This window comes from Talpa occidentalis, unplaced genomic scaffold (genome assembly GCF_014898055.3).
Source record: "Talpa occidentalis isolate TD23 unplaced genomic scaffold, MPIMG_talOcc4v2.1 talOcc4.11, whole genome shotgun sequence".
Taxonomy (NCBI): domain Eukaryota; kingdom Metazoa; phylum Chordata; class Mammalia; order Eulipotyphla; family Talpidae; genus Talpa; species Talpa occidentalis.
This window is the reverse complement of record NW_023601104.1, coordinates 37,182,114-37,207,527: the sequence shown is the minus strand read 5'-3', so window position 1 is coordinate 37,207,527 and position 25,414 is coordinate 37,182,114. Positions and strand designations below refer to the sequence as shown.

Sequence of the window (25,414 nt, the reverse complement as noted above, 5' to 3'; positions counted from 1 at the left end):
AAGTGGTGTCTTACATGTTAAATTGGTCCCACACTACTTCAAAACACTTTGAGTTATAACTAGCAGAAAATCCCCTTGAGGAAATGAAAATTAAGGATAACGGCTCATCTTGTTACACTTAATCTGGTTATGCACAAGAAGGTCAGCCTTCACCTTTGAGGAAGGGGGACCTTGGGCCCTCTGGCTGGCAGCTGGGAACAGTATCTCCCTGTGGAGGCCCCTGACCACAGGCTCTACAGCTGAGGTTACATGGTATCAGCACCTCCTGGAAAACAGGCCCAGGTAGCACTCTGCAGGAGAACAGCCATGGAGCCACTGGAGGAGGCCTCACCAGTAGGACCCCAAACAGTTTTGCCCACAACCTACACTGAATTCCTCTACTGTAGAAAAGGGGGTGAGGGGACTCATACAGAAAAAGAACTCAACCAGAGAAGGACTACATGTTTTGTTTGATTCTGTGAGGTGATAATTCAAAAGCCCAGGTCAGAAAAAAATCAACAAAAAATTCTTCAGTGAGTTGGGGTGAAAATCAAAGAGTTTATTCTTTTAACTCAAGTCCCTTCTGATGGGGAATTATATGTTTATCTAATGTTAGCCTATCAGCCAGGATCATTTTGATCAAAATTAGTGAAAAAAGAGGAAGCTTTATCTTAGAAGCAGGGAGAACTTAAACTATCTTTGGCCAAAGAGAAAAGAAAATCTTTATTACCACAGAATTTAAGTTATATTAAATTGCTGTTAAAGGAATGAGAATTTTCTCTAAAAATACTTCTTCCACTTGTTAATTTAAACAATGATGTTTGAAGAGCTTATACAACTCAACAAGAACAAAGCAAACAATCCAGTCGAAAAATGGACAGAAGAGCTAAAAAGACACTTCTCTGAAAAGGAAATGCAAATGGTCAATGGGTGTATGACAAGCAAGTTCAAGATCACATATAATCAGGGAAATGCAAATCAAAACCACAATGAGATATTGCCTCATACCAGTGAGAATGGGCCATATTAAAACTGACAACAACAAATGCTGGCAAAGATGTGGGGAAAAAAGGAGCCCTCGTACATTGCTGGTGGGAGTGCAAACTGGTCCAGCCACTATGGAAAGCTGTGTGGAGGTTCCTCAAAGTACTAATAATGGAGCTACCATATGGCTCAGCGATTCCACTCCTAGGAATTTACCCAAATGACCAAAAAAAAAAAAAAAAAAACACCAATTCAAAAGGAAACCTGCACTCCTGTTTACTGCAGCACTATTTACAATAGCTAACATATGGAAACCACCCAAATGTCCAAAAACAGATGACTGGATCAAGAAGATGTGGTACATATACACAATGGAATATTATTCAACATTCAAAAAAGATAAACTCATGCCATTTATGGCAGCATGGATGGAGGTGGAAGGGATTATGTTAAGTGAAATAAGTCAAAAGAAAAAAGGAAAATATCAGATGGTCTCATTTATATGCTGAGTATAAAGAAACCGAACAAAGGGTCAGGAAAAAGACAAAACTTGCAGGCAAACTGTAGAACTGAGGCATGCAGCAGAGGAAGTTTTCAAAATGGAAGAGGGAAGAGCACAAGGACTATGGTGATGGTTCACAGGTGATGTGGTGGTAGGAGAATTATGGGGAGTACACCCGAGGGGAGAAATCATATATTGTTCAAAAATGATCAACAATGTAAGAAAATTAAAAATAATGATGTTTGTTACAGAATACTTGTAATTAAAATTTTCCATGGAAGAAGCTTCTGATAGCTTTTTGCTGCTTCAATATATCAAGTGAATAATAAAAGGAGGGAAAAAAAACAATGATATTGATAAGCTGTCGAAAAGCTTTTGATAAAATTTAATATGTAAACCTGATAAAAGTATCAGTTAAGAATGTCTCCCCTATATGGTAAAGCATACCCAATCAACAGTAAAAGATGTTCTTTAATGTCTAAATACTAGTTCTCATTCAAGGCAGCAAGATGTCATGTAATTACCATTTAATCACTGTGTTCTGGAAGCTCTAGATTAATTCAGTAAGGTAAGAAAAGTAATTAGTACAAGCTACTGGAAATCAATAAAATCATTGCAAATTATAAAATCACCTTCTTAAAAATTAAATCATCAGTTAATAAATTTAGTAAGAAAGTTAAATTTAAATTAATTCAGAAAAAAATCCAATAATAAGCAAATAGACAGATCTTTAGGATAAAGAATACCGTTCACATAACAGCAGGCAAAAGTTCCTAATCTTAGTGTTTAAAAAATCCATATTTAGCATACATGATATATACACAAATATATGACATTATATAGCTACAAAAATAAACATAAATATATTTCTATGAAATAAATATATGTGTATATATATTTAATGTCCAAATACTCTGAAGAGGAAAATTAGGCAAAAGCAACAGACAGTGGCTCATAGAAGAAATATAGCTAGCAAATAGAAAAACTGTCCATTTTCATTTAGTTATCAAAGAAATGCAAATTAAAGGAAAATACTCACTTTTTCCTATCAAGTTGGAAACTACTATTAGTGTAAGTCAAATAGTCCTAGCATACGTAAAATGAAAATAGAGGGCCTTGAATTTCTGAGCAAGCACTCCACACCCCTTTGACATTCTGGTGAAGCCAGTGGACCCCTTCCAAGAACAAAGTTTGTTTTTTTTTTTAATTATAATAAATTTTATTTTTATATTCCCCATACAATTTCAACTCCCCATTTTGACCCCAATCCCTCCCCTCTCTCCACCCACCCCCCCAAAAGTGTCTCTGGTTCATAGATTTTTGTTGATTTTGATTTTCACTTTCTTATAGTTATTCATTTTCCTGGTCCCTTATTTAAGTTTTCTAGATTCCTGCTATGAGTGAGACCATCCAGTATTTTTCTTTTTCTTTCTGGCTTATTTCGCTGAGCATGATCCCTTCCAGCGCCATTCATGTTGCTGCAAATTGCATGTGTTTATCTTTTTTGAATGCTGAGTAATATTCCATGGTATATATGTACCACATCTTCTTGATCCAGTCATCTATTTTTGGGCATTTGGGCTGTTTCCAAAGCTTAGCTATTGTAAATAGTGCTGCTATAAACATAGGGGTGCAGGTGCTCTTTGGAATTGATGTTTCTGTGTCCTTTTTTAATCACATAAAATACACACTAAGATTACAAAGGAAGTCAATTATGTTGAAATCATTTATTACAACATTAATACCCTAATTAGTGAACTAATAATACATCTGATTCTTTACTAAGGTTCTCAAAGAGTGCTAGGAGGACTAATAACCACCATATTTTGAGGTGATGAGAACAAATGACATATGAGAACTCTGAAACTATGGTGCTGTGATGTGAAAAAATCTGGTTTCTAGTAGCCTCTTTGAAAAGTAGTGCAGAGGTTCCTCAAAAGACTAAGGGTGGATCTGCCATAAGACTCAATAATTCTACGCCTAGGTATCTACCAAAGGATACAAAAAACACTAATTAGAAGGGAAAGCTGCACTCCTATATTTACTGCAGCACTATTTACAATAGCTAAGATATGGAAACACCCTAAATGCCCCAAGACAGATGAATGGATGACTATGCGGTATATGTACACAATGGAATACCACTCAGCTATCAAAAAAAAAAAAGAAAAACTCATGACATTTATGGCAACATGAATGGAGCTGGATGGGATTATGCTAATAAGCCAGAAGAAGAAAGATAAAATACTGGGTGGTTTCACTTATATTTTGAATATAGAGAAACCAAAGGATTGGACAAAGACAAACTTTAAAATCAACCCTTGAAAGCTGCCCATAGATAAGAGGCAACTAGGAGGGGGGAGAGAGGGGAGAGGTAAGAATGGAGTGAGGGAGGAGAGCACAGTGGACAGTGGCGGAAGACTGTGGGTGCTTTGCTAGTGGGAGAACTACGGTGACCACACCTGAGGGGAGAAATCCGAAACTGTCAAAAAATTAACAGGCTATAAAACAATGGTACTGCATTAAAAAAATTAATGTATACCCCACCCATCCCTCCAAAGATAGTCTGATTTCTACTGGTAAAAAGGCATACTACTACTGGGATCTGTTGCTGACATTCATAACTGAAGGAAATGATAAATTTCAATTTTAGGTCAATGAAAATCTATTCAGGACCTCCCCGGTGGCGCAGCAGTTGAGCGCTGGGTTGCGAAGCTGCCCACAGCCTCCGCAGTGCCGGTTCGATCCCCGGCTGCTCCCCGGCCACCAGAGGAGGGTCCCGCATGGCGTGCAGACCTCTCCTGCCGCCCGCTGCTCCCCTCAGCAGTGTACTTCGGTCCTTCTGCCTGCTCTGCTCCCCGCTCTGGCTCTGGTGAATTCTCTCACCCTCCCATGCTTCTGACTCTACCCAGTGCTTGTATAAATAAATATAAATCTTTGGAAAAAAAAAAGAAAATCTATTCAAGTTCATGGAAACTGAATTCTTGGAAGACCCTTTGGAGGGTGTGTGGACACCAGGTTAAGACCCCTTCATTAGATGTTGTTGAAGACTTTTTCCAACTCTCAGTCTATGAGCCCATTAAAAATTAGGATCTTTCACCTAAATTTCAGCATTATTTACTCAGTGAATGTTAACAGATTGGATTTTATAGTTATTTATGAAAGAAAATAATCCAAGTGATTAGACTGCATGTTTCTTTGATGAGGAACATTCTTTACCTTTAGTACGACAGAAAAAAAATAAAAAGCCACGTTCAATGAAGCATTCAAAAATACATACCTTATAAACATCTAAATGGCAAGACAAACAATGATGCCCTCCTCCCATCCCAACAGGTACTTAGGGGACAGGGAATGGTTGTGCAGCTCCATCAGGCAGGTATTGACAGAACAATTAAAGCGCTGGCTCTTCAGCAGAGTAGCGTACTAACCAGGCTTCTACCCCCCTACTGTCCTTGATCCATGTTCTGCTTACATAGCAGGGACTTTCCTTAAACGTGTATTCTTCCCAGTACCATTTCACTTGCAAAGAGAAGCTCCTGCACTCTCCACTCACAGATGATCGTTTGCTTTGAAACACTTGGCCACCCAGCATCTTACCTTTATCGTTGTTCCAAACAACAGACAGTCCACGCGTCTTACAATCTTCAACCAGTCCTTGCTACCAACCAGTGAAAACCCTTCCTGAAATGAAATTATTAAGCAAAATTAGACTAAAAGCAAAAAGGACATGAAGAATAGTTGTGGTGCAGCTGCTTCCTATTAGAACGCTATATATTTATTTATCCTGTAACTTAAGCACAGCAGAAATGACTCAACATCACCAATTACCAAGGATGCTTCCTCTTCTGATAAGGCCTCATGCTCTGGTGCTATTCCTGCATGATCAACAGTAATATTCTTAGCTTTTATTCCCCTTCTTAATCTTTCCATATTAAAAATCAGTAAAATATTAAAGACACCAAATATCTGTGGTCAGATATGCTGTGAAATGCGTTTCCATTCTTCAGGATTTGCCAAAATACTACCTTACATTCCTGAAAGACAAGGGTTTCTATTATACTGATTTGCTAGCTTATCTGACACATTGCTAACTACATAGTGATGATTCTTTCCATGAGATTTTTTTTCCAGATTCCTATGAATGGAATCTGCATAAATGGAAAAATGGAAGCAATCTGTTTGGAGATGTGGAATGTTGAGTTCTTCATTTCTATCTAAAAAAAAAAAAAAAAACAAACAAAAAAGGGCAAAGAGGGCAGTAGAGGGCACACAAGTCTCAAAAGAGGGACAACAGATGGCTCCTAAAGGTGGAAAGATGAGTGTTTTCTCCAGCTTATTAATAAGCAGAACTGACTAATGATTATGGCAGTTCATAAGCTCCAATTATGTTGTCAGTGGACTTCCTCCATCAAGCAGCCCATTACGTTAGAATGTGTTTAACATTTAGTAAAATAAATTCAGGGAATGGATAAGCTGACAGTAGCTCACCCCGCATGCCCACTGCCTTTCTACCTTGCAGAGTTCATCCAGCAGTTAGGGAAGGCTACTAGAGGAATCTGGAAAATCTCCAATGCTTAGAAAACAAAGGAAAATGGCTCTTATCTACTTGAACTCTCACACAATCTCCTTTCCTAATTATGAATATGATGAAAATTGCAACTTCCATAGAAATTTACAGCCCAGGAAAACTATGGGTTAATTATTTGTTACTTTAAATAAAAAAAAAGGAAAAAAAAGGTCAGTTCTACAATGTTGAGTCTTAAATGTTTTATCATCAATAGATTTCTTTTGTTTTATTTATTTATTTATTTATTTTGTGGGACCCTCGCCGGTGGCCAGCGATCGAACTGGCGCTGCAGAGGCTTGCGAGCAGCCTCGCAACCCTGCGCCACCAGGGGAGGCCCTCTTTCTTTTGTTTTTAAATGGAAAAAGGTAAACCATTTGTGATTTCTTTGTAAAACTCTCAGAATCAGCAAAAAGAAATATGTTCATAATTCTATCTAAGAAATATAGATTTTTTTTGTAGGAGAAACTGGCACTCACATTAATACAGGCTGTCAATGAAAACTGGTACAGTTGTCATGGTGGGGGGACAATGTAGCAATATCAAAATTACGGGTGCATTTACTCTAACCCACTAACTCCAATACTAGAAATTCATTTACTGCTCAACCTGCACACATATGAAAAGATGCGTGGACAAAGTTAAGCATTTCTGCATTTTTAATAGTAGGAGCCTCAAAACAACTCAAGTGCGCGCGAATAGTGGACTGGTTAAATAAAGTATGTACTATGCACTGGAATGCTCTACAACTAAAAAAAATGGGTGCTCTACCTCAGTGCTATCCAGTGGAAATCGAATCTGAGTCACATACGTAATTTAAATGTTCCCCACAGTTTAAAAACAAAAGTTGATCAAATTTTAACATTTCATTTAACTCAATAGACCAAAACCACCAGTATTTCAACATGTAAACAATGTAAAACAGTAAGATACCTTACATTTTTTTGATACTAAGCCTTGGAAACCCAGTCTGTGTTTATACATAGCACCTAAATTTGGATGCTGTATTTCCAAATGTTAAACTGAAATGTAGTCTTAGCAAAACAAAGTTAACTTTAATGGGAAATGTTTTTATACTGCTTCCACTTTAAAATCTAAATATAAATTATATGAATTTAAAATTCTGGTTTGTAGCTGTACCAGTTATATTTTAAGTGCTCTGCAGCTACAAGGCCGTGTGGCTACCTTCTCGGATGTTCTGTTTGTGCTGTTCTCTAAGGAATACTGCTCAGCAAAAAAAACAAGTTACAGAATAATGTTCACTATAAGTCACCTTTTGTGCAAGGAAAGAGGGAACATACAATATGTATTCAATATGTATTCTTTTATTTGCTTGTATTTCATTGTAAAAGCTGAAAGGATTAGTACATAAGAGACTAATTAAAAAAAAGTTGCAGGGAATGGGAGTGAACAGTGCAAGTGGGGTCAAGGCTGGGAGTAAGTTTTTTTTTTTACTAATGCTATTTTATATTGCTTTAATTTTTGAACCACATAAATCTCTTATACATTATTATGTTTCTTTCAACAGTGGCTGGGATTTCTTTTTCTCTCATTAATCCTAGAATGAAACTAGATTGAATGAAATGATGTCATTTAAGGACCTGGTTTCATTATATGTCATTTTTGTTTAGAGCTAGTTTCCAAGAACCTATAGATAATGTTCAGTGAGGATTTACTGTATATGGAAATGTTTGTGCAAACAAGGCTATCCATTCAAGTGTGGCATATGTCGACTGCATGGATGAGGGCCAGAAAGAAATGATCAGTTTTATGGGAAACTCTACTATGTTTACAACTTTGTAGTAAGTCTAAAGCTACTATAAAATTAATTTTTAAAAAAGAAAATTGGTCAGGTCCTGACTCTGGCCTGATCTACCCATTCCTATCTCTAGTCCAGTCTGGGTGTCATGGGACAGCTCTATCAGGCTACCCCACAGACCCCTCCATAGAAATGTGGACGGCCGTTCTCCACATATGCTGTCACTGCATGTGCAGCCTCAGTGAACTGACTGCACTCCAGTAGTCAACCTGCTATCATGCTCATCTCCTTCTTTATTTTCCTCACTCCTCCCGCAATACCAGTCAATGCCCGATGCTCAGAGAACCTTTCCCAAAAAGCTTTTTCATCTGACCATACTCCCCATTTACAATGACACTGCCACATCAAGCTGCCTCCAGTTCTCCCCAGAATTACTTCCGTATCCTCCCAACTGGTCCTTTTTCTTCCAGGTCCAATTTTGCAATCCATCTTTGCTATTGCCAGAGTAATCTTCGTAGAATAAAATTTGATCAAGCCATTCCCCTTCAATGCCACAATCCCATTATTTTCCATCCCTTTCCACTTCTGCTGCAAAAAATAACTGTAAGATTAAGTCCAAACTCCTCAGTGCATATAAATTTCTAACATCGGCCTTCTGCTTTTCATGCGTGATTATTTTGAACTCTCGTATAAACTTTCCATTGGAGTTATACCATACTCCCTGCAGTTCTGAAAATGCGCCATGCTACTCACACCTTGATTTCATCATACAGTTCATTTCTGAAATGGTCTTCCTTTTTCAACTTATCTGTTAAAACCTAGCTTTACCTCAACCATATCCCACAGGGCAAAGTTGGCTGACCTCTAGAGTTTCATGCTTTCTCAGCATCTTATGGTCATAGAATATAATAACTAGTTACATTTCTTTCTCCCTGATTAGAATGTGGAGGATAAGGCAGGACAAGGCAGGTTCTAGGATGGGCCTTATTACCCCTTGATTCCATGTCACACTCTTGAGCAGATGCTACTGAATCAGCCCCAGCAGCGATTCTGTTTAGAACTCTGTGGAGTGGCTGTGCTGGGCAAGGGTGTGACCTTCCTCCCTGACAGTAACCTCTTGTTGAGCCACTTCTTGGCTCTTTTTCCATTTGTCTAAACCATTTTGCTTAGAACTTCATGCAGCTCTTCTCTCTGCCTCATTCCCCTGACTTTTTGCATAAATACCTCTAGCCCTTGTTCATTTCACACCTAATTTCAATGGGGCCACCCTTTATACAATTTTCCCTAGTCCTCTTTTCTTTCATAGCATTTGCCACAGTTTGTATATGTGTCTTTAGTGATTATTTGCTTAATATCTGTTTTTCACTAGACTAAGCCTCCTGCAAGCAGCAGCTTTTTTTTTTTTTTTTTGCTCACTAGTATATAAAAATCACCTATTATAATGTTTGACACTATAAGATGCTTCAATAAGTTTTACTGAGTAAATGAAAGAATAAAACTAACAGAATATTTCATATTAGTATCATTTGGGAGCAATGAGGTCTGCAAATTACCCGTCAAAAAATGTAGAACATCCTGCTTTTATGTCACTTACACTAATCATGTTCAAGATTCAGAAAGAGCTTTTTTTTGGGGGGGGGCAGGAAAAGGAGGGATTGGGGTCAAAATAAGGGGTTGCAATTGTATGGGGAATATAAAAATAAAATTTAAAAAAAAAAGAGCTTTTTCATCCTAATGTTTTGGAAGTTAGCACAGAAGTATATGTGTCTAACTACCGGTTCTTCATATATTCCTACATTTCAATAACTGATTTGCCTACATTTGAAAAATGCATCTCTTTGAATCTCCTTTAGGACCAATCTATCTGGTGAATTCAGTGTAGCTCCACAGACAGTGGTCTGTGGTCTGTACTGACTTTCTTAGACAGTTAAGTGACTTGCTGTGTTCCCACAGCATGCTGTGTCTGCTACTGCTGAAACACGCCCTACCTCTAATTTCCTACAAGGGCCAGCCACTGTTCTCAGGGTTAAAAAGACACAATCTACCAAGGGGAGGGAGAGCACATCAGAACTACTCAGCAAGCTTCCCCCCACTCCTTCATGTTTAGGATACTGTTTCTCCACCTGGTAAAAAACTGCTGCCATAATAAGCCACTATTCATTCATAAAATTCCATCACATCCCTTGAAAGTACTGGTTGGGACTGCAAAAAAGAATGGAGTACTCTAGGAAATACGAAATTTACCATCAGCCTACAGAATAGGAGTCAACAGTGTGAAGCCGTCTAGGTTAGAAAAGAAGGGTCAGAATTTTAGAGAGAATGGTCAGTAGTGTCATGTGATACACAGGGAGGGAGCGGAAATAAGGGCTAAAAAGCCTGATTCAGTTCTGCAGTCGAGAGGTACTCTGCACTGCAATGTCTGTGTCTGTCATGCTACCCCCACTCTCTCTCTAGCTCCCCCTTGATTGCAAACTCACAGCTAAAACTGTATTTTCACCTTTGTAACTTGAATATCTGTTGAATAAAAGAAGAATTTATCTGTGACACTCTCCATCTCCTCTCACCGCACTTTGACCACCCGTTAGGCTGCCCAGCTCTGGCAAAGCCCACTCCTCCCCCACACCAGATGGGCAGATAGCACACGTGCCCCACATTACACTTTCACATAAAGAGTTTCAAGCTTTGGTTTCCAAGTATTGCAAGTTCATGAAGTTCATTTCCTGATTTTAGTTACCCATGTTCTTCTTGGCCCCCTGTTATCATAAACAACTAAGAGATACCACGTGGATAAGACAAAAAGGAAGCCACCCAAGAGAAGGAAAAAAATAACCAAAATAAATGGATTCAGAGATTAGATGCAGTCAAGTACAGTCCAAGGATAGTGGAAAAGCAACCTGCCCCCTCACACTAACAAAGCCCGTTTGCCGGGCTGTTCATTCTATCACTGAGTGCATTATTCAGTGCTTCAGGCATAAATAACTCCACTGACCAGTGTGGATGAGGAAGCCAGAAGGGCATCATGGGGATTGCTGGCATTTGGCTAGGTCAGTTAACTTTAAAACCATGCCTGAGAACATGGCATTTTTTTAATGGAAATGACAATTAAAAATGCTTGCACCTGCTACAAATACCCCAATTCAGAGGAAAACACGGTTACCAAAATAACCTGATGACTAATTGTTACTTGACAATCCACTTAATGCCCAGAGTACCACAAGGACTTCCAGGTGAATGTGAGGTATTTAGGTGTCAGGTGATTTACTTAAAAACCAGATCCTGTCTTAGGCTTCAGGATTGGGTTTCTGACTCACTTTCCCTGGAGCTCAGATTTGTGAGGTTCAAATTACACTGAAAAAACTGGGGAAGATATCATGATAAAAGAGCGGTTACACACTATGAAAATAATGTGGAGAAGAGCATAAGCACAAGAATTGAGATTTTAAATAATTAAGTTTTCAATAATGAACCAATTATTATTAAGCTAATAAAAGGGAGCAATAAGGTAGATAATAAAATATAATTTACAGCTGCTTAAGAATTTGATTTTTATTTTAGATTTGAATATGGGCATTTCCACTATATTCAGAAATACACAACATTTTGGTTGGAGGAAAAAAAATCTTATCAGAAGAACCTACTGTGAAATTAGCATAAAGATAAGCAACATCCTTTTTCAGACTGAGGCGGCTCAAACATCCCCATTCAATATCTTACTTTATTTTCAAGTCATATTTTTCTTGATTTATAAGAGATACAGAAGCAGTTTGATTTCAAGCATAAAGTAAATAAAAATTAATGAGTAATGTCAACAAAATAAGGACTATGTTTTAGAATGTCTAATGTTTAGACATTGTAATATTCTATGAAAAGTAGCAATTTATTCCAAAAATACAAAGGATTTATTATGTACCACGTCCTATGACAGGATCAAAGACAAATGACACATGGCCCCTGCCCCCAGGGACTGCTAGGGAAATCAAATAACAGCTTAATAGTAACAATCAATGTGAAAGTCCCCTATTTATACAGAAGCACCTGAAAGAGGCATTAGATCCAAAGCCCAGAGGAAATGGCCCTTGAACAGTTTTTTAAAAACTTCATTTCAAAATAATTTATTGTTAACGCTGTAATGTATATTTTCAAATCCATACAAAAGCAGAGAAACAGTAAAATAGTACAAAGGCGCACCATGCCTTCATCTTCCAGTTAGAGTAGTTCATGTGGGGACAATCTTAAATCCACACCCATTAACTCCCCACTCCCTTGATTATTCTGTACCAAACCCAGACATGTAAATGTTTCAAAAAAAAAAAACTAAGGGCTTTTCTTAAAACATAATCACAAAATTATTACTATGCCTTTAAAAACTAACAATTCTTGGGGCCTCCCTGGTGGCACATAGGGTTAAGACGCAACCTATGAGTCTGTCCACAGCCACTGCAGCATAAGTTTGATCTCTGGCCAAGGAGCTACCCACATGGCGCAGCAGACCTCTCCTGACTCACCCGCTGCTCCCCTCAGCAGTGTATTTCAGTCAGTCTGCCTGTTCTGTTCCCCGCTCGTCTCTAGTGAATCCTCTCACCCCCCACACCTCTGGCCTATACCCCAGTTCTTGTATGCATAAATCTTTTCTTAAAAACCTAACAATTCTTTAATATCAAATATCTTTGTCATTGCTCATATTTCTCTAGTTTTTTAATTGTTTCATTATTTGAACAGGGATCCAAATAAGAGCCACATATTTGTGATTATTACATCTCTTGAATCTCTTAAACTATTGGTTCTTTCACTGTCGTCTCCCCCCCAGCCCTGCCCCCCACCCCCAAGTTTTCATTGAAGAAACTGGGTCTCTAGATCATGGATCAGCAAATGTTTTCTTATTAAGTTATTTACTACTCATTTTTAAGAGTAGTAAATAAGTCTTAAAAATGAGTAGTAAATAGGCCTCCCCGGTGGCGCAGCGGTTGAGCGCTGGGTTGCGAAGCTGCCCGCAGCCTCTGCAGCGCCGGTTCGATCCCCGGCTGCTCCCTGGCCACGGAGGAGGGTCCCACATGGTGCGCAGACCTCTCCTGCCACCCGCTGCTCCCCTCAGCAGTGTACTTCGTCACTCTGCCTGTTCTGTTCTCCGCTCTGGTGAATTCTCTCACCCTCCCGCGCTTCTGACTGTACCCAGTGCTTGTATAAATAAATAAATAAATCTTTAAAAAAAAAAAAATGAGTAGTAATAACTCAGGTTTTGCAAACTCTATGTCTATTACAACTATTCAGCTGTGCCCTTGTATAAAAACAGAGAGAGAACACTTAACAAATGAGCAAGTATGACAGTGTTGCAGTTAAACTTTATTTGTAGACCCTGAAATTTGAGTTTCATATAATTTTTACATCTCACAAAATATCCTTCTAAAAGTTCTTCTCAACCCTATAAAATGTAAAAGCTATTCTTAGCTTACAAACCATACAAAAAAAGGCAATGGTTGAGATCTGTCCTACAGTTTGCCAATCCCTAAGTGTTGTTACTATATCCCCATGATGTCCTTTAATATGTCCCTCTTGTAATTTCATGTAGTCTGGTAGTGAAATAAAAAAATCTTTATCAGGTTCAGGTTTATTCCCCCGCCACCCCCCTGAATTTTGCAAGACTACATCCTAGGTTGAGGTGTGTAATTCCATAGGAATATTTCTGTCCTGTGTGAGGTTAGCAGCCACTACTCATCACTGCCTAGACCTATTAATTAAATCAGGTTGCAAAAAGTTGTGTTAAATGTATTTCAACTCATGAAAGAATGTATGAAACATCTATAAAGAGAAACATTGCCTCATCAACTATTTTGTTATTTCAGAAAAATGGGAAAGGCAGGATAAATGCTTACTTCTTTTATTTGCCAACTTTCAAAATAATGAGGTAGTTTCCTAGTAGTCCCCAAAGATGACAATGAGGGTTATTTCTAAGTATCACTTGATATTCAGATTTAAACATTTTGTTTCAACCCATTGCAGTTATTTATTCTCAAACTGCCCCTCTTTGGCTAGCGGAAAAGTGGAAACCTTTCAAGTTGACTCGTGAGTCCTGGCATGCTGTTAGTAATCTCAAGTATCAGAAGTCCAGGTGTCTACATCTGCTTCTCCCTACACAGATGATGATATAACGAAGGTCTTCAGCTGCCGGGATTCAGCAATACCCATTCAAATTTGGAGGATCGTGAAATGCCTAGGCATCTAGTTTTGTTGTAGATGTTATCCATGGGTCTTTGGCTTTACGGTCTCATATGATCTATTTTAATGGGAAGCTCTGAGAAGATTCAAAAGCTATGACGCCTTTTCTGGCCCAAAAGGAATTAGAGGGTCAGAAATTATATTCCTGTATAAACTACAAAAACTATTGAAAATAACTATTTTCATACAACAGAAAGAGGTAGTATAATACTGTGATACTTGATGAAAGGGTAACAAATAAAGTGGGTCCTAATTAAATGGGAGGGGAGATATACTATGTTTGCAGCTTGGATTAGGATATTAAGATGCCAATTCTCTTCAAATTGATACACAAATTAAAAAATCTTGCAGAAATTTACAGAAATTAATGAGCTGATTCTGAAGTTCATCTGGAAATGCAAAGGTTCTAGAATAACCAAAATAGACTTTGAAAAAGGATAAAGGTGGAAGACTTTTACATCAGTTTCAACAGTATTATAAATCTGAATATCGATACAGCATGGTTTTGACATAAGAACAGACACAGAGATTGTTGGCACAGAACAGAGTTCAGAAGTACACCCTCACCATATATGGTGAATTGATTTCAAGAAAAGTGCCACAATAATTCAATGAAGAGAGTAAGTCTTTTTCAACAATGATACTAGGAAAATGTAATTGTCCATTTGGGAAAAAAATAAACCTTGACCTTTATTTCACATCATACACAAAAATTAACAATAAGTCATAGGCCTAAACATGCTAGCTAAACCTATAAATACTTTTTTGATAAAATACAGGGAGAGAACCTTTGTAACCTTGGGTAGGCAAAGGTTTCTTACATAGCACAAAAAATGTATGAATCATGAAAGAAACTTCATAAATTGGACTTCAGAAAATTTTAAATCTTCAGTTCTTAAATAATAAGAACATGTAAAAGTCTCAAAACGTTCACATTACACATATCTGACAATGGACTAGCATCCATAATCTATTTTAAAAACAAAAATACTTCTCACAGAAAACTCAATAGACAAAAGATTCGGACAGACACTTTACAAAGGAAGCTATACTCATGGCCAATAAAAAACATTAAAAGATACTCAACATATTAATCATCAGAGAGAAATTAAAATCAGAATGAAGTGCCACTACACGTCCACTAGATTAGCTAAAATTAAAGACTCACAATACCTAGTGTTACCGAGAATATGGAGCAATGGGAATATTTGTACACGGCTGGTCAGTGTATAATGGTACAACTACTTTGGAAAATGATTTGGCAGTGTCTTATAAAGATTTCTACTGTACTACCCAGCAATTTTAGTCTTAGGAATCTACCCAGGAGAAATGAAAATATAGAAGTGACTTGCTGGGAAGATGACATCAGAGGAAATTCTCTGCTTTGCTCCAGGGAGAAACTGAGAAGACCAAGTAAGCACTCAACTTAGAGGACCCTAGGACGTGGGGAATGGGGGGGATAAAGGGGGGACTACAATGCCTCATGATCACCAGGGACCAAGGCTGACCAAGCATGAGAGAAGAGACACAGAGAAAATTCAACTCTGGGCAAATAAAAGGTGAGTGGAAGAAGAGGTGGTCACTGTGGCAGAAACCATGGCTCAAATTTGTGCCCTCTCTGTAATCTGGAAGAGTCTGTGCAAGACTGGTATTGTTTCTTCCTTAAATGTCTGAAAGAATGCACCAGAGGGTGTCCCCGGTGGCGCAGCGGTTGAGCGCTGGGCTGCAAAGCTGCCAGCAGCCACTGCAGCGCCCATTCGATCCCCAGCCACTGGCAAGGGTCCCACATGGCATGCAGACCTCTCCTGCCACGCCCGCTGCTCCCCTCAGCAGTGTACTTCGTCAGTCTGCCTGTTCTGCTCCCTGCTCTGGCTCTGATGAATTCTCTCACCCTCCCGCACTTCTGTACCCAGTGCTTTTATAAATAAATAAATAAATCTTTAAAAAAAAAAGAATGCACCAGATATGTATAGAACTATAGCAGATCTTTGTGAAAAGGTTAGCTTTGCTGTTAGCTTTGGTAAATTGCATTTTTCAAAAAATTTGTGCATTTCATCCAAATAATCAGATGTCATGACAAAGATGTTAAAAATATCCTGTTATCTCTTTCAATGTTTGTAGGCTCTACCCTGATATTCCTTTCATTCCTTTCATTATTCATTTCATAATATTCCTATATTTTCTCTACTAAAAAATCATCTTTGTAAGAGTTTATCAATTTAATGTACTTTTCAAAGCACTGATTTTCACCTTTGATGACTGTTTATATTGTGCATTTGGTTTATAATTCATTGCCTTCTTTTTATTCTTGTGTTCCCTTGGGTTCAATTTGGGTTTTTTTCCCCTGTCTTTTTAAGGCATAGATTTAAGTAATTGATTTTCAGTCTTTCATCTTTTCTATTTTTTAAGTACATGATTTCCTCTACGCACAACATATCTAAATATGCTATGTGCACTTGAAATGTGCAGTCTATCACTCCTGGGTTCAGTGTTCTATATATGTCAAATTAGGTCAAGATTGTTCACTGTTTTGTTTCATCATCTATATCTGTACTGATTTTTGTCTGCTCTACTGTATGCTATTGAGAGAGATGTTAAAGTCTCCCACTATGGTTGTGGATTTATCTATTTCTTTCATATATTCTATGTATTTCATGTAATTCTTTTTTTATGTGTTAAGATTTTAAAAAAAAAAAAAGTTTAGTCCAGTCATTACCTCTGCTGAGAAAACTTTTTTACATCCTGAAAGACATACTGATTCTATATCTTCACAATTTTTTTTGTAAAACTGCTGTAGCACTTAGCACTCTGTCCTGTGTAGTTGCCTAGTCTGTGAGGTCTTTGAGAGCAAAGGACAAACTGCAAACCTCTGAATCTCTTTGTTCAAGAATGACATTCATTCAATAAGCACTTACAAATATTTGTTGAATGAATGAAAAATTTACAATGTCATTCAAAAGTGGTTGATTTCTTATAAACAAATACAATGAGTTACAAACTCCTGAAAACTAGATAAAAATCTATTCTTATCTTTCCTCATCTTTTATCAAAGAACAGATCATCCAGACAGAAAATCAATAAGCAGTATCAACCTTACATGGCACAATTAGACCAGATGGACTTAGTCATAATAGTCTTAACAATTTTAAATGTAGTTACCAATAACACATATCACACATGTACTATTTCAGAGAAGACCAGGAAAAAGAAGTTTAATGAGACAAAGTAGATCAATGTCACTGCAAAATAAAACTGCCACACAGTTCTTCACCAAGTCTGAGGCAAAATGGTGTAGCAGTAAATGGTGGTAAAGTCAATTCCTAGAGTACTCTTTGCCTTTGGTTATATGCACCACTCCTTATATACTACTCCCTATTAAGAAAAAAAAATGGATCTTAAAAAAACATCTTTTTACACAATTTGTTGGATTATTATCTTAAAAAATTTTAATAGTGATAAAAATATATAAAATGCACCATCTTAACTTTTTAGTATATATTTCAGCATTCACACCGTTGCACAACCTATCTCCAGAACTTTTTCATTTATAAAACAAATTTTGTGTCCATAAACAGTAATTCCCTATTTTCCTCCTTCCCCTATCCACTACCATTCTATTTTCTGACTATGAATTTGACTCTAGGAACCTAATATAAGTGGAACTATACAGTATTTCTCTTATAATGTCCTTCAAGGTCACCCACTATGTAGCATATGTCAGAAATTTCCTTCTTTTTTTAAAGTTTGAATAATTTTCTATTGCATGTATAGCCCATTTTGTTTATCAAGTCACTAGTCTGTGGACACTTGAGTTGCTTCCTCCTTTTGCCTATTATGAATAATGGTGCTATGAACAGGGGAGTACAAATATATCTCTTTGAGATCCTGTTGTCAGTTCTTTTGGATATAAACCCAGGAAAGGGATTGCGGTGTCATTTGGAAGTTTGTTGTTTTTTTTTTTTTTTTTTAATTTAAGGAAATATCACAGCGTTTTCTATAGCAGCTATACATTTTATAATCCCACCTGCAGTGCATAAGGCTTCTAATATCTCCATATCCTCATCAACACGTGTAGTTTTGTTTTTATTTTAATGTTAGCTGATGAGAGGCGATATCTCACTGTGGTTTTGATTTGTAGTTCTCTAATGATTAGTGATATCGAACATCTTTTTATGTGCTTGTCGGTATCAATGTGTCTTTAAGATTAGTTATTATTTGGCTCTACAACCAGTAGCAGCACATGCAACAAGAATAATTATAGGGCCTCCCTGATGGCACATGCAGTTGAGCGCAGCACTGTGAAGCTGTCCACAGCCTCTGCAGCGCGAGTTTGATTCCTGGCTGGCCAGGGAGATACCAACATGGCGCGGCAGACCTCTTCTGTCTCACCCGCTGCTCCCCTCAGCAGTGTATTTCGTCAGTCTGCCTGTTCCGTTTCCCACTCTCTCTGGTGAATCCTCTCACCCCTCGCATTTCTGGCCTGTACCCCAGCTCTTTTATGCATAAATAAATAAATCTTTAAAAAAAATACAAGAATTAACAATTTTGTTTGGCTTACTCTTACTCAACTTAGCAGTATTCACCATAGCTGACCACCTTTTCCTTTTTGGAATGTGTTTCTACAACACCATATTCTCCTAGCTTCCTGTCCCTGACAGCGCCTTTTCTCCTCCTTCATTACTTTATTCTCCGTAACCACCTCTTTATCTACTTTTTTTTTTCCTAAGCCCTCTCCCCTGGCTATCTTCACCACAGCCACAGTCTCAATTACTACTTAAATATCTTTGCTTTCCAAATCACTTCTTCAGTGCAGACCTCTTTCTGACGTTCAAAGAACCAGGAGGTTGTTAAACAGTAAATGAGGATATGTGGAGCTGATATTTCTGCTTAAATATCTCAAAAACACCTCAAATTTAAACTGTTGAAAATCAGAGCCAGGTCAATACACACACCCTCTTACTCCCTCCCCCTCTACTGTCAGGCCTGGCTCTGTAGTGGTCCCTAAAGCTCCCCTACCTCAATGAATGAGGCTACTACCTCAGTTGCGTTACATGGGCCAGAAACTTAGAAGTTCTTCACACCTCTCTCCCCACTCCATCCACATATATAGACTGCCACTAGACTTAATGATTTTAGCTTTTAAATAACTTTTGAATCCACTTCTTTCCATCCTGGTAGTTACCTTCTTCTTTCTTGATTTACTGAAATACACCTGAGTGTGCTTCCTGTGCTCTCACCCACTGCACCCCTTTTCTCCACACTACTGCAGGAGAGTTTTTATCTTGCATATCCTTTCTTAGCATCCCTAAATATCATCCCATTTCATTTGGGATAAAACTCAAATCTTTTACATTCTCTGCAAAGAAGTGGAAAGGGTGAAGTATACAAACATCTGCACATCTGATTTATAAACAGAAGACTCTCAAAGATCATAAATTGCCAAGAAATCATAAGGACAATCCAGGACTTAAAACCTCTTAAGAAACCTCTGTTCTTGGGGAGTCTCCTGACTTCCCCCAATAAGAACATTGGGAGAATGGAATTGATAAGTGTGGTCTTAGGGACAGACTGCAATTTTGGAGCCGATAAACATTTCTTACAAGATTTGAGTAAGACATAGTCCAGAATGCTGTCTCACTTTCATGGCATGGGCACTTCATTTATCAATATAATCACCAAGGTTTTGCTGATCTACCTTAATTTACTCTTCTCCATGACTTAGGCAGAGAGCAGTCTATGTCCCTGGGAAACATTCCTATATCTTTGCTTTACAGCTTATCTCTCAGAGGGAAATCTATTTCTCTTGTTTTCAGGGTATTGCTGGGCCCCTCTCTAAAGCCTTTGGACATATAGATGACTAATAATCAGAACTTTAATTTCTTTGGTAGTTGAAACTGGTCTTTAAGTTCAGTTCCTTGTGAATAAGATGGATTGTGGAAAAATGTGAAAATAGCTATGTGTGCCTTCAACAGTAGCATCCCCTAGTCACAAAGATTATCCCATGTCTTAGCTTGGACTGCTATAACAAAATACCACAGACAGAGTGGCTTAAACCAGACATTTAAGTATTTCTCACAGTCCTAGAGACTATGATGACTGAGAGCAAGATACAAAGAGTTCAGTGTCCCTGAGAGCCCACTTCATGCCTGTGGTCAGCTATCTTCTCATTTTGTACTTACATGGCCTTTTCTGAGTGTGAGTGTGAGCACAAGTGAGTGTGAGCACATATGTGATGAGAACGAGTGTGAACATTTGAGAGATCCCTTCCTTTTCTTACAAGGGAACTGATTCTATTACAAGTGTTCCACTAAGTCTAATGACCTCCCAAAGGTTCCATCTCCAAATACCATTACATTGGGGGTATGGCCTCAACACATGAATTTAGAGGGGCTACAATTTCAAGCATAAGAGCCAAATGCCTTCAGAATTTGCAAGCACGTCACCAAGACAGTAACTACAGGAACCCAGTAAGAATACAGATCTTATTAGAGAGTAAGAATGAGATAAGCATTTTTAAGTACTGTAATCATATTATTGATCTGCTAGAAAAGAAATCTCCCAGAATTCCAGACTTAAACCAACAATAATAAAAGATAACACAATAAACTACTTGAATATATTAATATATCTAGAGAAAAAAAGACTGTCAGTATCACAGGCAAATGTTGGTAGTACATAAGCACTTTCTAAAAGTATGTGACTTTCGGCCCAGTACTTAAAATTATTCTAATTACAACAAATGTGTTCTCATTTTAAAGTTCATCCTTCTAGTCTTTCTTTGTTCTTTATGTTACTGAAGTGCACTTGTATTCTGAATACTGCTTTAGTTACAACATTGTTATATCATAAGCATTTTTCATTGTTTCATTTTATTTAATTGTGTGAATTTTTATTGAGGTAACATTGGTTTACAACACTGCATATGACTCAGGGGTATAGGTTCGCACCTCTTCAGATCTATGTTACCACACTACACCGACCACCAAAACACTCAATCTTCCACCATATTTTAATGCCTACCATATAGATCAACTATTTTTCAGAACCAATGCTTCAGTGTTGGCTATTGTAAATATTTTCATTTTATCCCTACCATGAATAACACTGTGATACACATCTTTGGATACATAACTTTGTAATATTTTGTATTATATTAGGATAGATTCTGAGAAATGGAATTGGGCCAAACTGCACTCTATGGGGGTCTTGATAATATTGGCAAATGATGAAAACAATTTAGAAAAATAATGTTTTATACCACCAGTAACCAGCAATATAGGAACATAATAGTTTCATCACATTCTTAACATACTATATATTAAAATTTAATTTCTCCTAAGCAAAAACATCTTTTTTTAATATCTTTCATTACTATTTATTCTGTTCATTTATTCATTCAGTAATTCTCTTCTGTGCCAGATACTATGCCAGACTCTGGGGCAAATGAACAAAGACAATCTCTGACCTCAGAGAGCTTATAGTTCAGAGACAGAGAAAGGAAACAACAATACACGACTTAGTAATTACAGTGGGGATAAGTGCCACAACGGGGGTCAGTAAAAGACATATAGAAATGGGGCTGACACTGATGTCAGATGCTTAGAATGACTTCCTGAGAAGGTTATGTCTGCTATCTATTCTGATTATCACAGAGACTGAATATATCTGTAAGTTTGTTTACTTTTTTGCAAATTGTATGCTCATGTATATGTTTGCTAAATGATCTGTAACTCTCTTGTTTGTTTCCTATCCCTGTCCTTCAGCCATCCAGTTTCATTCTGTGGAGAAACCACTGAAACCAAGTTCTTATGAACCCTCCAGATGTACTCATGTATCAGCAGTAGTATGTATACATGACATTTTTTATCTAAATCATATCATTTGCATTTCTATGGATGACCTTTTTATGTACTCTACCAATTTTTAATTTAGTTATAATTTATTTTTATTAAATTATTGATATTCTTCATATACCATGCATAAAGCATTGTGGGTTTTTTCCCTTAAATAGCAAATATTATCATTTTTAAAAATAGATTCTGGGTTCTTTTATCTGACTGAGAAAGGTTTTTCTCATTTCATTTAAAATTTTTTTAGTTTGGTTATAGATTTTATTGGACATACCCAAATTTTCCATTTTTATGTAGTCAGTATCTGTTGATCTCTTTCTTGGTGATTTAGAAAATCCTTCCAAGGTCAGAAAGCTATGGAGTAATACACAAATTTATATAAGTACCATCTCTCAAAGCTGTATGCTCTTGATCATCCAAAAGATCTCTAATTTGATGTGGTTGTTGGCTGGTAAGCACAGAAGATGGGATTTATAAAAGTAATTTATTCACTTACATTTATATTCCAAAAGATTCATAATTGTAATAAAAATGATTCCACAAATTACTGAATTCAATTTTGAAAGGAAATACATATGGCTGAATTAAACCATTTTCCTTATCACACCAAGTGTATCTACTTGTTCACAGTTAACATCAATCTCTGACCTAATTCCTGAATTATTAAATATAGCACTTCCGCTTGCATTCATTTCTAGTGGCACTTCAGCCATGTTATATCAGCACCACAGGCATCTTTTTAAACTTTTAATTTTTAGATTTCACAAGTAGTAGTAATTATATCAGTGCAGTGAACCAGCTGAGCTAGGTATAATGCCACCTTTTTGCTATTTCAGTACCGCTTAGACAATACTAAGTAACATTAAAAGAATCAGGAAAACATGGCAAAGCTTTTATAAAAGAGAAGGGTCAAAATTCAGAGTCTCATTTCTCAGTTCTATCTTCCATTAATAGAAAATAGATGTGACAAAAACCAAATGCAAAAGTAGAGCTTTTAGCTTCTAAGAATTATCAAAGCTTTCCGTACCTTTAATTTATGGAAACTACTATAAGCTTTCTGCAAAGAATGACTAAGTCAACATGAAAACATATGCATAAAAGGGAAAAAAAGGCAGTGAGATGTTAATTCTTTGTTGGTTCATAAGGGATGTGCCCTATACAAACGATATTTCTTGGGGTGCCCTCCTCAAGTGATCTGTCAGTGCAACAGGGGAAAAAAGGCCTTTCAAATTGAGTATGTTAGAGTAGTTACATGTGAATTTTGTATGAACAGGCTAAGGAGGAGAACTGGAGCTGAACTTTGGGTGAGAAAAGGCCTGAGTTAGGGCAAAGGGCAGTGTTTAAAAAAAAATAATGAGGGTCCTAGCAATTTGCACCAAAAAGATGGGCAGAGAATTTGCATACCAAGATATGGGACAAAAGCTATTTTCCTTAAGAGTCTTGGTATATGTAGCAAGTTTCAGAGAAACAGTAGAAAATACATGGTAAAACCTGATCAATAATGACATATACATATTTAATTGGCAAATCTACACAGACCAAAAGCCCAATCAAATTACAGAAACATTTAAAAATTTCTATTCATAGATGATTACCACAAACACAGTGAATGGAAGATCATTCATAAATATTGAAGGGACTGCAACTAAATCCTAGGAACTGTGCAAGGTAAATAAGATTAAAAGATAACTAAGCCACAATGAGAGCACAGACAAGTGAGGAAGATAAACACACAGGAGTTTTCCACAGAGAAGGGAAAAACAAAACAAGAGTCATTCCAGGATGTCAGTAAATACAGAGGAGTAAAGGAACAATGCATAAACAAGGAATAGAACGCAATTTAGTTTGGCTAGAGAACAGGATACAATCTTAATATTGCTGAAATTTAGGCAACCCAAGATCAGTGTTTCTTAATCCAAATTGAAATGAAATTCAACAAAATGTCTACATTCTCTAACAAAACCTATCAAATAAAACATACTTTTTTTTACACCATGTATTATATAATCAGTGCTTTAATAAATTAAACATTTTAAGCATTTTATTCCAGTGCAGTTCAATATGTAAAATCTGTTTTCCCATGCCCCAACCAGTATACTCCTGAGGAAGAATATTAAGTGACACATTTGTAAACTCAGGAGCAAAGCCTAAGCAACATAGATCTTGAGTTATGTAAAGAAAAATCAAGAGGAGGGGAGGCAACTGCTGATTGTGAGCATGAAGGGAACCAACATCACTAGGCAGCACAAAAATGAACTGTAGGCTGCATTCCTGCATCCATTCCAGGAAATGGATGGTGTTAGGACAACTGATTATCCATATAGAAAAAAATGGTAATGGTTCCTATAATATACTACACACAAAGGTAAATTCCAGAAGATTAGACACATGGGAAAAAGAAATCTGAAAATATTTCTAAGAATTTCTGAAACAAGGTAAAAGCACAAAGAAATCAAATAAATCCTTTTACATAAAAACAAAACTTACATGCAGTGAAAGTCATCAAGAACTAACTGAAAGCCAACCATGGACTGGGAAAAGAGATTTGCAACCCACATACTAGTCCACATCAAAGGACTGGTATCCAGAATGCACAAAGGTCTAAACATTATAAATAAAAGACAAGCTAACGAGAAAATGGGCATGGGACAAAAAAAAAATCAATTCATACATGAGGAAACGTCTGTTGCCAATATGGAAAGATGCTAAAGCTGATTATAATAGGAAAACAAGATTTTAAAACATGGGCTACCATGCACTGGATTAAAAACATTTAAAATATTTTTCACAGGGTATTTTGAGAATATATGTAAATATATAAATAGTAAAATAGTAAAAATAGTAGAAAATAGTAAAATAGTAAAATGAAAATAGTAAAATGAACACCCATGCACCCCCCCCCCCATCCCAACAACTATTCATTCATGGTTAATCTTATTCCATCTATACTTCCAACTGCCTGATGATATTAAAGCAAATCCCAGGCATTTCAGAATTGTTTCTGTAAATATTTTAGTTATACCCTTAAAAACCAAATACAAATATTAAGGCAGATTTACATACATCCACCCTTTTTAGTTTACAGTTTAAGAGTTTGCAAACAACCACATCTGTGTACCTGCCATTATAGTCCATTATGCTCCCCAAATTTATCTCCTGCCTCTCTGAAGCCAACCCTTACTACTCATTCCAGGTCTTGGTAATCACTGATTTTTCTGCCCCTATAGTTTTCCCTTTTCCAGAATCAGGTAGATGGAATGATACATATGTACTCTTTTGAATCAGTTTCTTTCACTTTCAGAATGCATTTAAGATTCATTTATGTGGTCAAGTGTCTAGTCACGTTGCAGAGAAGTAATGCATAGATATATCCCGGTTTTATTTTTACAGTCACCAGAGGAAAGACTTTGGGTTGTTTCCAGTTTAGGGTGATAATGAATAAAGCTGCTGTAAGCATTTGTGAACCAATTTTCTTGGGAAAATAGATTTTCATTTCTCTTGAGTAAATATCTAAGGGCTTTTATTGCTGGATCTTTTGGTATGCCCGTATTTAATTTTAC

At 37.0% G+C, this 25,414-nt stretch overlaps 1 protein-coding gene across 3 annotated transcripts in view; it reads right to left on the bottom strand.

Annotated features, from left to right (window-relative positions):
* Positions 1-25,414, bottom strand: part of REC114 (REC114 meiotic recombination protein) — an 81,229-nt gene that overhangs the window by 16,952 nt on the left and 38,863 nt on the right. For all 3 annotated transcript variants that reach the window (XM_037502901.2, XM_037502899.1, XM_037502900.1), the window contains exon 3: positions 5,066-5,149. In XM_037502901.2, coding sequence (XP_037358798.1) covers positions 5,066-5,149 — 84 coding nt within the window. The remainder of the gene's footprint in view (positions 1-5,065; positions 5,150-25,414) is intronic.